Consider the following 13387-nt stretch of genomic DNA (forward strand, 5'->3'; position numbering starts at 1 on the left):
TCCGCCTGCAGCTCCAGCTCGGCTTCAGTCACAAGCTTCAGCGGATCTGCCCTCCCGATCTCCATCTGGTGCTTCACAAAGATTTTCGGGTCCTTCCTCAATTGGAGGGGATCCGGGCTTGCTTCCCACTCCCACCGCTGCTTCTCCTCATATTGTTTCGGGTCCTTCTTCAATTGGAGGGGATCCGGGATTGCTCTCCACTCCTGCCGATGCTATTCCTATAGGGGTGCTTCCACTTTCGGGTGCTTCAAGGCTTGGACCGGATCAGCGCCCTGGTTTAAAAGTGTATACCCGCCAGAAACCTGTTCCTTCACACAGTGAGCTATCTGTTCCCATTCCAACCCCTGTTTCCCCTCATTTCAACCCCAGTTCCATTTCTTCTCACCAGATGATCACTAGAACGCGTGATAACTCTCATAAACCCAAGCAATTTCCAGATCATGTAGCTTTTATCACCGAATCCTATGATCAAGTTGAGCCCAAAACATACGTGCAAGCCAAGGCGCATCCTCATTGGGTCGAGGCCATGACAAATGAGTACAAGGCGCTTCTTTCAAATTGCACTTGGGATTTGGTTCCAGCTCCTCCTGACCAGAATATAGTGGGTTGTAAATGGATTTTCAAGATCAAGCGACGTGCGGATGGTTCGTTAGAACGCTACAAGGCGCGCCTCGTAGCCCAAGGCTTTACTCAAGAGGAAGGTCTCGATTATTTCGACACTTTTAGTCCAGTGGTCCGTCCCACGACTATTAGGCTCGTGCTCACTCTTGCTCTCACCCATGGTTGGCCCATTCAACAATTAGACGTGCATAATGCCTTTTTACATGGTGTTCTTACCGAAACCGTGTACATGCGCCAACCGCCCGGTTTTGAAGATGCTTCTCATCCCTCTCATGTTTGCCGTCTTACCAAGGCTATCTATGGTCTTAAACAAAGTCCGCGTGCTTGGTTTCATTCCTTAAGTTCCGCTCTTCTTGCCCAAGGGTTCACGGCCTCTCGTTACGACCCTTCCCTCTTTATTCTTTCTTATCATGGAGCCTCTCTTGTTGTTCTCGTTTATGTGGATGATATTATAGTTACCGGGTCCAGTCGGGAGCTTATTCACGCTCTCATTCTCTCCCTTCAACAGAAATTTCCCATCAAGGATCTTGGTAACATTCATTTCTTTCTTGGGATTGAGGTTAAATCGGTTTCTAATGGTCTTCACCTTTCTCAAACCAAGTATATTCATGAGATTCTTACTCGGGCTAACATGCACAATTCCAATCCTCTTCCCTCTCCCATGGTACCGCATACCTCCCTCTCTAAGTTTGATGGCGATCCTTTTGATAACCCTCACCTATACCGTTCTATTGTGGGTGCCCTTCAATATGCCACTCTTACACGACCCGACATCACTTTTGCGGTCAACCGCGTGTCTCAATTTATGCAATCCCCTTCAACTTTCCATTGGGCAGCCGTCAAAAGGATCCTTCGCTATCTAAATGGCTCGTTATCTCATGGCATCCTCCTTCGCCCGGCTTCTTCTCTTACTCTCCACGCTTATTGCGACGCGGATTGGGCCGGTTCTTGTGATGACCGCAAGTCCACTTCGGGTTTTTGCATATTCCTTGGTGATAATCTTATTTCTTGGAGTTCAAAGAAGCAACCCACTGTGGCACGTTCGAGTACCGAAGCCGAATATAAGTCTTTAGCCAATGCTAGTTCCGAGCTTCTATGGTTGCGGTTTCTCTTAACCGAATTGCACACTTCTCTTTCCTCTCCTCCTATCTTATGGTGTGACAATATTGGCGCCACATATTTGGCCTCCAATCCAATCATTCATGCACGTACCAAGCATGTGGAGATCGATTACCATTTTGTGCGAGAAAAAGTGGCTGCCAAGACGCTTCAAGTTCGGTTCCTATCCTCTCATGATCAGCTCGCTGACATTTTTACCAAGCCGTTAGCCTCTCCTCGTTTTCTCCTTCTTTCTTCCAAGCTCACCGTGTGTACACCCGGCTCAGCTTGCGGGGGGGCTAATAGAGTCATACCAGCAGCTCCAGAACAGTCAAACGAAGTAGTCCAGTCAACGGAGTTAGTTAACAAGAGTGATTAGTTGGATAGTTAGTTAGCATAGAGATGTAACAAATCATTGTAACTAACTACAGCTATTAGACTCTCTGTGATATTGATGCATCCTATATATAGGGAACCTCTGTACTAAGATACATGATCAAGAAATAAAGAAATCATTCTTACATTCAATTCTCTAAATTTTGTATCTCGTTTCAGTGGGAAAAGAAATGGGTCTGTCTTTTGATCCGCTAGAAACAATGCCCACAATAAGCAATCTGTCGTGTTTATTTCTCTAAAATAGATTTGTTGAAGGAATTGTTCCATAATTTTATGCGTCGAATAAAAGAGGGTTACTCAGGCACTTTCCTATCCAGAAAGCAAAAGGCAAAAATCATATAAAATGCCTAAATAATTTCTTTTGAGTATAAACATTGTGGCCAGTAATACCAATATTTCATTGAATTAGTTTTTAATTTTATACATTTTTCAGCTGTTAACAAGAATGAAACTATGTTTGCTCCGTGGATCCATTCTCTCAAGTCTCAACTGTAGACTCCAGTAGTCTTTTAAAACCAATTGATTCCGTCCAGAAATAAATGTTGGCCGTCTGATCAGGATCGGAGCAAATCCGGCCTCCATCTATGATGCACAGGCCCCTTTAATAGTAGTGCGGATCTTAATGCAATTCGCATCCCCTCAGGTTACCTGATTGAGTTCAATTGAAATGAACGGTTCAAAATCCCTAGTTTAACTTGGCACAAATCTCAAAGCAAAATAATACTGGCCCTGTGCCATCCTGAATTGGCATCGGCTAAGAGTAAATCTGGACGATCCGTTTCAATATGCACCTCTCTACCGTACGATTACAATTTACAAACCAGATTGCTTGAACAATAATCAATTTATTGCACTTGCACCCGCAATCCCGCATAGAGGTTTTACAAGGGAATCACACAGAGACTAAGCGATAAAGCAGAAATCCCAATTATAGTTAAACTCCGTTACGGTTCTCAACGGCAGTTAGTGGTGGTCGTTATAAACAGTTAACCACACTAACCATGGTTACCTCTTGACGTTAAACCCTTAACCAGGCCCAAATTAAACCCCATATTTGAGCTATAAATACCTCTATATTGGCCTCTGTCTTTCCTTGCTTAATTTCCCATTCCTGGCCATGGCTGTTTATGAGCATCATCTCCTCATTTTCCTCTACTTAACTCTCATTATTCCAACCATTTCACACAACATTTCATCACCGACCCCCTTCTCTGCCCCTTCCAACCTCACGGCTCTCTTAGAGAAGGCTGGATGTAAGATGTTTGCTTCGCTAATCACCACTTCTGGCGTGCTCAAGACTTACGAATCGGCCTTGGACAAGCGAGGTTTTACACTCTTTGCTCCAACGGACATTGCCTTCAAGGCTGATGGTGCACCTGATTTCTCTAATCTGTCAAGAACCGATCTTGTTACTATTCTTCAGTACCATGCACTGCCTTCTTACACTCCCAAGGCCTCGCTTAGAACTGTCAGGGGATCGATTGCTACTATGGCGTCAAGCAGCTTGGGGAAGTACAATCTCTCAGTTATTTGTCATGGCGATGAGGTGTCTCTCAGTACCGGTGTGAGCATCGCACACGTTGCTTCTACTGTGGTTGATGACACACCAATGAGTGTTCTCACTGTTGAGAGCTTGCTCTTACCAAGCAAACTGTTAATTGGTGCACCAGTGCCAACCGCACCGGGCCAGGTGACCCTTACACCTACACCGGTTCCAAGTACAACACTAGCTCCTGGAGCTGAGGCTCCACTAACTGAGCCAGATAGAGGAATAAGGCCTAACCGACGCCCACCTCGTAGATGACGTACCTTCTCCACCTCAAGATGACGTACCTTCTCCACCTCACGATGACGTACCTTCTCCACCTCACGATGATGTACCTCTTCCACCTTACGCTGACGTACCTCCTCCATCACCACCATCTCCCGATGGTGATGCACCTTCCCCTGCTAAAAATGGTGCAACCAGGAGGTCGATTGCCTGTTTGGCGAGTTTGGTGATGGCTTCAGTCTGCATTACTGTTTTTTTAGTGAGAGTATAGAATAGATTGTTTTTGTTCAAATTTTTTTTTTTTATGTTTTAGACAGATTATGAAGAATTGTCTGCTATTATGAGAGCAATCTTAGTTATTCTTTGTTTTGTCCTCTGTAGATGAATAATCCAAAATTTCGTGGGTTTCTATTTGTTTGAATGATTGAATCCGAGTTGATGAAATGCTCATGGACTAACGCACGCAACACATTCTTTATTTCAAGAAACATGTGCTGACAAATCTAGTAATTCTCTTGTTACTAACAACTAACTAACTAACTAATTAATTAATTTTTTTTTGAGATAAACTAATTAACTAACTATCTAAATCTCTTTTAATTAATCAGTTTATCAGTTTACCAGTCAATGCTGTTATCGTTTGACCAGTCAAGCTAGTGATGGTTTGCAAACTGATGCAGGGTTTATGAGGCTTATTGTACAAGTGTACAGTGATATACTGACAGGAGTTTTGTTTTGTTTTTTTAATTGTCTTTTGCCGGAGAAAATTGTTGGCAAAATTAGGGCTGATTGGCAGCCCGACCGTATGATGGACTTAGAATATTTTTCCGTAGATTTAGGGCTGTAAATTTGAGTTTAAAAGTAGGTTCAAGAATTTGATATGTTGGTAAATTTGGAGCCAGAATATGGATTCTCAGTAAAAAGTGGCACCGGCAGTTAATTATACTGTAGGATTCAAATTTGACACTGACAAATGTAGGCTTGAAACTTGTTACCATACTTGCAATGACAAACATAGGCCTCAATGAGAGTTTTGAACATAGGATTAATAGTACTCAGCACTGTCAAACATAGGCTTGATGAGATATTTTTATAGTTTATACCCTATTAAGTTCTAGAATAGCATAGTTGAGCAAACCTCGACCTATGAATGTAAATTCTGCAAAATATTACTTCAATATTGGCAAGAAATAACTTAAACTGACCTTCTGATTATATATATAGGCATCAAGAACTTGCACCAGATCAATAAACTGAACAATTTTGTCCTCAATAACCCAACATCACATTGATACACATCACAAACCAATACAAAGATTATGAACTATTACTAGTTTCTTACTCTATAATAGCATCATATCAATATGATAGGTTGAAAAGGCTTCCAGTTGTGATGAATTGAGGATACATTCTGGAATTGTCTAACCATAATGGCCTAAATATAGGAACCTGAACTTCACGCAATGTGAAATACAGTCCCCTCACACACCTTCCATCTGTGCTGTAGAAACCCAAAAAAATAACTGGATTTGAAATTGCCAGACCTAAATTTAATTGACATGGATCATTTCTGCTAAAAAATTAGCCAACTATTGGTTTTTGCGTATTTCAGCGAAATTGAATCGAGCTTTTTATGTATTTCAACTATTTATTTTCATAAAGGAACAGAAGAAATAATAATACATACAGGTGAAATATGCAAAAAGCCATTGTGATATATAGGTCTCAGCAGCTAGTACAAAATTATGTGATTTATTCTGACTGTAAGGTGTTGCTCGCTGCTACAAAGAACTATGCTTAACAAGACCTACCAGACTACCATCATGGAGAGCTACAGAGACTATTGCTCAATGTGTTCAAATATACCAGTCCATGCAAGATGGCGTCATGCCATGCCATGCCAAAAGAGATAAACTGAACAATCGCACCAGCTAAATGCACAATCTTTCACAGGATTACCATCCCAAACTTTCATAACAGAGATTGATTTTCATATTCAGATATAGCTACTCCACAGCTATTGCAGGTAATGGCTTCTGAGAACGTTGATCAGGTCCCCTCCTTGCATGCATTAGAGATGGTCGCAAGATGTTTGCGTTTTCTTCCAACAAAATCAGGTCAGAGTAGCGATCAGATATATAAATAGAGAGGTTCTGCAAACTCCGTATAGTCTGCCAAACTAGGCCAGGACAATGGGCAAACACTAGAAGACATTTCAGCTTATGTGCCAGCATGATTCTGTACATTGAAAGGCGGCTAAATTGATACTTCAATTGTAATGGGATAAACAATTAGGATAATCTCAGTAGTATGTGCCTTTTATTTTCAGTTTTTTGTGGTTTTTAGGATAATCTCAGTTGTGGATTTTCTTTTAATTTCAATTATTTATAGAGTTTTTCTTCAACTCTAGAGGAGCTTTACTGTACTGGTAATGTACTGGTAACTATCATTTTGAATTAAATACTTGTCTATGGGGTTTTACGAGAGAAGCTGTGCTGTACTGGTAATGTAATGTATATCTCATCATTTTTTTTTGGTTCAGTAAAAAAAAAAACACTTTTTCCCTTCATACATACAACTGTTTATCAAAGCTTTTATTGGACAGAGAAATTTTATTTAATGAATTTCAAAGTAGTATGACAAAAGCATATTAGCTGACAAGCAGAGCAAACCAAAGATGAGATGTACAGTTTTTACTCTTTGTCCATTTGTAAATTGTAAATTTTGGATTTAAAGTGAGGCCGGATTTTTTAGTTAGCTAGTAAGGGCAAAAAAAGCCTTATGAAGATATTCACTATATTACAAAATAAATATGGATCAGATTCACACTCCAGTGACCAGTGCTACAATATGAAAGAAATCTGATTTTTATATTTGCTCGAGATGAGAAAAGGCAAGATAAATAATATTTGAAATTTGAAATGAACTATCTGGTTGAGAGTATGAAGTCCATCTCCTTCACTAACTAGCTTAAAAAATGACTCGTATTAAACTGACAAACAAGCCCTCACTAATGACTTAAGAGCTGACTTATTTTAAAAGGACTGCACAAGAAAATTATCTTTTACCAAAAAAAAAATATTTCATTAGATTGAAATACATCCAATGGACCCTGGCTCGAGGGCACCAACACATATTCTCGACAGGAAATTGAAAATAGTTACCATTACATGAAGCACAAAATTGAAATTACTTGGAAGAAGAAAAATTACTTACTTGATGCTCCAATTAAAGATTGCCTGTTTCATGAATAAGTGCGAGGTGCTGAAGGAGTTGTTGTTTTAGTTGCCGGGTGAAAGCTGACCACAGGTTTGTACTAATTAGATTTACAGTTCTAGAGTACATATAATATACCAATGCAGCATTTGTTTGCTAATAAAAACCAAACTGGTGGCAGTAGCAACTTTTTGAAGTAGTCGCTTTTTAAACTAGGCGGCAATAGCAATTTGTTAATAATAATAATAATAATAATAAAAGATGAAGATACTGAGAAAATTCCATAGCTAATCTTCATGTTCAGATACTTAGCAAAAGTAATTAGATCCCTGGCTCATGACTCATGTACCTTCGTTATGTTTTTATCCAACGTAGTAAAAAATAACCAATATTACCATCAACTGAATATATCTGGCGGGCTGAGCACTCTACTAGATGCTGTAAGTTATTTTCATTTTAGGCCCAATTCAACTGTAAGAATTTCAGGCCTGAAGGCTAAAAAATCCATTAAAAGGATCAAAACTATAAGCTTTTTACCAAAAAAGAAAAATATAAGCACACAGATAGAAATCATGTCTTCAAGCAAAAAACAAAAGAAAATCATATAATATGAGATGAGATGCCAACATAATTTCGAGTAGGGAACTGTGTTTGAGTTTGTGATTTCTGTCATATTTTTCCAGCTGTAATCAATAAACAATATTTTGCAACGCTAATTCAGTATGCAGGAGACTTTTGACGAAACTTTTTATGCGGGTAACACGGAGAGGTTACAATGACGTTATTTTAACGCAACGGCTCCATCCCTATTGTACGAGGGTATATATATATAGTAGATTGCTTAAAATTGTACAGCTAAAGAGTTAATAAAAAATATATATACATATTTTTTTTAAGAAAAATTCAACACAACTTCAAATTTAACTTGAATCTCTCAAATATATGGGGTGATCTGAACTCTGAAGTCTGCCTCAGCCCGGCAGCCTGGCCACCTCATGTCCTCATCATGTCCTCATGCTCGCAGACGAAGTCACGAGCTTGCCTCGTTACAACTTACAAGTTACAACAACTACACTGAACGGAATGGAACACCCAAACCCAAACCCGAGTTAACCCAACCATGGTTAACTTGTCACCTTAAACCCTAACCCAGTCAGTCCCAAAACCCCAAAATCAGCTATACGGCTATACGGCGATACCCTTTTTTGAGTACCTTTTCTCTTTCCTCCATTTCAGCTAGAGCTAGCCATGGCTTTCTATCATCTTCTTATTTTCGTCTACCTAACTCTCCTAATTCCTACTGATTCCCACAACATTACAGCCATTTTAGATGCTTTCCCCGAGTACTCAGTCTACAACAGCTACCTCTCCCAAACCAAGATATGCGATGAAATCAACTCACACGAGACGGTCACGTGCCTTGTTCTCTCCAACTCTGTCATGTCTTCTCTCGTCACCAAGCAAAGCCTTCCCGGCATCAAGAACGCCCTCCGCCTCCTCAGCCTTTTAGACTACTTCGACCCACAAAAGCTCCATGACCTCACACATGGCACCACCCTCACCACCACTCTCTACCAAACCACTGGCAACGCACCGGGCAACCTTGGCTTTGTTAATATCACAAACTTGCGAGGTGGCCGGGTTGGTTTTGCCTCTGCTAAACCAGGCTCGGCTTTTGATGCCACATACACTAAGTCAGTGAAGCAAATCCCGTATAACCTCTCGGTGCTTGAGATTTCAGCACCGATCACCTTCCCTGGGCTAATGGATGACTCTTCCCCTTCCACTTCCAACCTCACAGCTCTCCTAGAGAAGGCTGGATGTAAGATATTTTCTTCGCTAATCACCTCCTCTGGCGTGCTGAAAATGTACCAATCAGCCATGGACAACGGTTTTACTCTCTTCGCTCCAAATGACGATGCTTTCAAGGCTGATGGTGCACCCGATCTTACTACCCTGTCAAGTGCCGACCTTGTTACCGTTCTTCAGTACCATGCGCTGCCTTCTTACACTCCCAAGGCCTCACTTAAGACTGCCAAAGGGCCGATCGCTACTATGGCGTCTACCAGCTCAGGGAAATACGATCTCTCGGTAATTTCTCATGGCGACGATGTTTCTCTTGATACTGGGGTTGACACCTCACGTGTGGCGTCTACTGTGTTGGATGACACACCCATGTGTGTTCTCACTGTGGATAGCTTGCTTTTACCAAGTGAGTTGTTTGGTAACGCATCCGCCCCAGCTGCACCAGGTCCGGTGGCCCGTGCACCTACGTTGGCTCCTGCTACAGCACCGGGCCCTGCTATAGTACCAGGTCCGGTGGCTGACAGTCCTGTTGCACCTTCTCCACACGCCAGGAAGCCTAGAAGCAAGAAGGCACCAACTCATTCTCATTCACCTCCGTCACCGCCAGAGTCTCCTGATGCGGCACCGTCTGATGCACCTGCCGCTGATGAGGATGCAACGCCTGCTGATGTGAAGGCTGCGGCCGTGAGATCTGTTGTTTGTTCAGCAGCAAGTTTGGTAGCTGCATCAATCTGCATTGTGGTTTTCCTTTTGTAGGAGTAATTTAATTGATGAGTTGTGTCTAATTTTTTTGTATGGATTATGCATGGCAGATTGTGGAGAAATTCATCCTCTTTATTTTAGTCTATCTTTGATTTAGCTCTAGCTCTGTTATTGTGGGTATATATATTTTGTTGGAGATTGGCTTCGCCAGAAGAGTTGGGAGTTCAATTAATTTTCATAAAATATTAAAATACCCTCTTTAAAAATCTTCAAAGATATTATTAACAAAATGACATTGTAGGTTTTAATTTTATTCCTTCTACCCCGTCCTCTTCCTCCTATTTACTCTTATTAAACTACTAGTATAAGTATTAAAAATAAAGTGCTCCATATATATTGCTCAATTTAAATCAACATGCTACATTTTAAAATATCTTGTCTGATATGTTGCTACATCTTATTTGTAACTGATGAAGGTGTAATAACAACACAATACTATTACCCTATGATCGGAACGAATTTTTTTTTGCTCAAACGAGAAATAGAATAAGAATTCTTTTCCGTTGTCTGATCGGAACATAGATCTCAAAGGGAGATGATTTGATTCGGATGGATTTGAGAGGGCATATTTCCTCCAAAATCACGTGAAAGTTGAAGGTATTTGACGAGAAACGATTTCGTTGAGATAAAATTATGTCGCTACCCTCATCTATCTGCTGTTGCACGTACCCTGCCCTTTCGTTGTTGTGGGAGAAGCTGTGGACCCCAGCTTTATGAGAAAGTCGTAACTAAAGGAGGAGAAGAAGAGGCGGGGAGGAAAGAGTTAAAGTATGGATCTGGCTGAGTTAATGAGGAGCCGTGAGTTTCACCTCTTCGTTTTCACTTCGTTTTAGGTTTTTTTGACTATTTCTTCCTTCTGTTACGAAGGTTTCCTTTTGAGTAATGGCAATGGCAGTCCTTTGTAAATTAATTGAACTTTTAGATTTTTCTTTCATTGTCAAATATTGAATTCGCTTATGCATTTTACTCCTTCCAGTCAACAAAATTCAATTCCAAATCAATCCCAATCCTTTCTTTTCTATTGAATTGAATTATTCTCTCCTCAGTTTTTATTCCGATCAGAGTATTAGTTTTAACCATTTTTATTGGGTTCAGCAAACTTTGTTCGGATTAGAAAATGGACCGCTATGATCAATGATCAATGATCAATGAGTCCAGATTAGATAAACGTTCATTTTCCCCTTTCTCTATTTTTTGAATAAGCCAATTAGAGAAAGAGAAAGAAATTAATCAATAGAGAGTAAAAATTACATACTGGAAAAAGAAATTGTTATAGTCCGATTTCACTTTCAAATTGATACAGGTATTAATCCTAAGATTGCCAACCTGCATTGCTATCTAAAATAAAGAAATAGCTGTTGAGTTTGTGCTCGATTTCAAGATGCCCTCCCTTTGTGCTTGCAATTAACGCAGATTGTGAGGACCCCTTGGTAACTTTCCTTCCAACTCTGACAGCTTATTCCCTTGTTACCAGTATGTGGTACCGGTAACCGGCCCCTACACCTGCAGTCCTGCACCATCAATTTATACTGAACCAAAAAAACCATTTCCCAAAAATAAATAGCACTGAGCAGGCAACTCAACCGTACCGTTTGGACCATCCAATTATCATGTGCCACGTATAACTGTAATTGATACGATTGAGAGTCCACGGATCTGCATATGTTTCTACTCCGGACGTTATGGATTATAACGTCCGGTTGGGGCTGCGTAGTGTAGTTGGGTGTTATGGATTATATACAAACCATAATTTAGAAAACTAACATGATATTTTTTTTAACAAAAATTATAATTATCAAATAATAGGCTATTTTGTACCTTCCCTTAAAATTCAAGGGGTACCAAATTGTCTATTTGATTTTGATACCTTCTATTTTTACCTTTTTATTTGACAGTCCATAGAAAATCTGTCTATCTCATGTACTGAATATTCGGTTCCAATCCGAATTCGCTATAAAATTATAGCATCGAAAAAAATTAAAAATAAATAAATAAATAAACTCTATACCGAATAGTAGTACAAAACTATTTAAGAGAAGGCCACACAGTTAGTAGCGAAAAACTTATGACATAGAAGGTGCTAAAATACTAAATAGCCTATTCAGTATCCCTTGAATTTAAATAAAACGTACTGAATAGCTTATTCGATGCTTATAATTTTTGTTAAAAGAAAATAAACCATCACGTAATCACGTTGGTTTCTAACTATTGGTTTCTAAATTATAATTTATAAAAAGTTTCCTGTGAAGAAGCATTAATTGATGAATAAACAAATAAATAAAGTATATTTGATGAGTTTTATTTTTTATTTTTTTGATGAGTATTTGATGAATGCGGTTGTTGAAAGAATGGTCAACTCGTAGTCCCGTGTCGGTCAGACGGTCCCCCCCCCTACCCCGCATGAAAGAATTTAGGTTAGGGTGACCGTACATAATTATGCATTTAAATAAATAAATAAATAAATAATGTATTCAAGTTTGTCATAGTCCGTACCCTGTGGCTGTTGCTCTCTGCTCTAGTGCTCTGGCATCTCAATGTTTCCAATACCATAATATTAATTAATTGTTAAGGAGTAGAACTGGGTGTTCTTAAGTTCACCAATGTAGAATTGTAGACAACTTCACTTTATAAATTAATTGTTATTTTTCCTTTTTATATTTAGTGTGGGTATGATTTTTTTTTCTTCTAAATTCTATCTTTTCATTCTTTCAATAAATCGTGAGAAAAAAATAATTCAATCTAACTTCGTTATATGCTTGTCTTTTGCCCTGACTCCTTGTTAGTTTGAGCAATTACTAAACGTTTTCATAAATATATTATAATTTAGGTTATATTTTGTCATGCAACTATTTTTACACTTACAAATAAAAATGTACGAGTATTAAGAATTTTGAATTTCTTAAATATCACTATAAATTTTGTTGAATTATATAAACATTATTATCAGTTTCATAATTGGGAAATTTTTTTTTTAAAACGTTTTATTTTCTTTTTAATTTGTGAAAATAATGACATAGATACTAATGTCCTTATCCACGTCATATATATATACATATTGATATCGACAACATAATCCTATCTCTCTTTCTCTGGAATATGAGTTTCCGTAAATTAATTTGTGGATTTCCATGTCATGTCTGTGAAATTTCATTACGTATAATTCCGACAAAGAAACATATCTTAACTGAAACATATCTTTCTATTGTTTGGATCATCTAATCATCCCAAGCAATACAAGTTTTTGTATTCTCTACGCATTCCATATATAGTTGCATTTGTATTTTAAACTGGATGTTGCCAATTTTTCAAATTGCTGAATTTAATTAAGGTTACAAAACTTTTGGAAGCAAAACAAGTTTTGAGATAATCGGTCCAACAGAGACGTTATAAACAAAATGAAATTTCAACTAAAATGAATTAACAGAATAGGCCAGATGGCCCAGATCTCAATTCCTTTCATTCTCTCTTCACTAATCACTACTGCATTAATTGATGATCCGACCCGATCCGATCAGCAGCACACGCTGACGCTGACGCTGTACAGTACAAGTTTTCCATAACTAAGACACGTTGAATGAAATCATGAATCATGATTGTTCTTCATTTCTGTAAACGTGGTTCATATAATTGTTGTGTGCTTCAAGTTATGAACTAAAATGAGGCCCAATAATGTCTTCTCTTAAATTTTCCCAGCCCAATATGTTTCGCTCAGTAATA

The 13387-nt window shown here is 39.0% G+C and overlaps 1 protein-coding gene and 1 pseudogene across 1 annotated transcript; both read left to right on the forward strand.

Moving 5' to 3' along the window:
• The first annotated feature begins 3232 nt into the window (after nt 1–3232).
• On the forward strand, nt 3233–3919 carry LOC144547340 (fasciclin-like arabinogalactan protein 8 pseudogene; annotated as a pseudogene).
• A 4391-nt stretch (nt 3920–8310) lies between these two features.
• On the forward strand, nt 8311–9813 carry LOC144549271 (fasciclin-like arabinogalactan protein 10). The gene has a single exon (XM_078297994.1). It carries the CDS (start codon nt 8351–8353, stop codon nt 9662–9664), a length of 1314 nt encoding a protein of 437 aa, XP_078154120.1. The 5' UTR covers nt 8311–8350; the 3' UTR covers nt 9665–9813.
• Nucleotides 9814–13387: the final 3574 nt, after the last annotated feature.

This window comes from Carex rostrata, chromosome 2 (assembly GCF_964058835.1).
Source record: "Carex rostrata chromosome 2, lpCarRost1.2, whole genome shotgun sequence".
Classification (NCBI taxonomy): Eukaryota; Viridiplantae; Streptophyta; class Magnoliopsida; order Poales; family Cyperaceae; genus Carex; species Carex rostrata.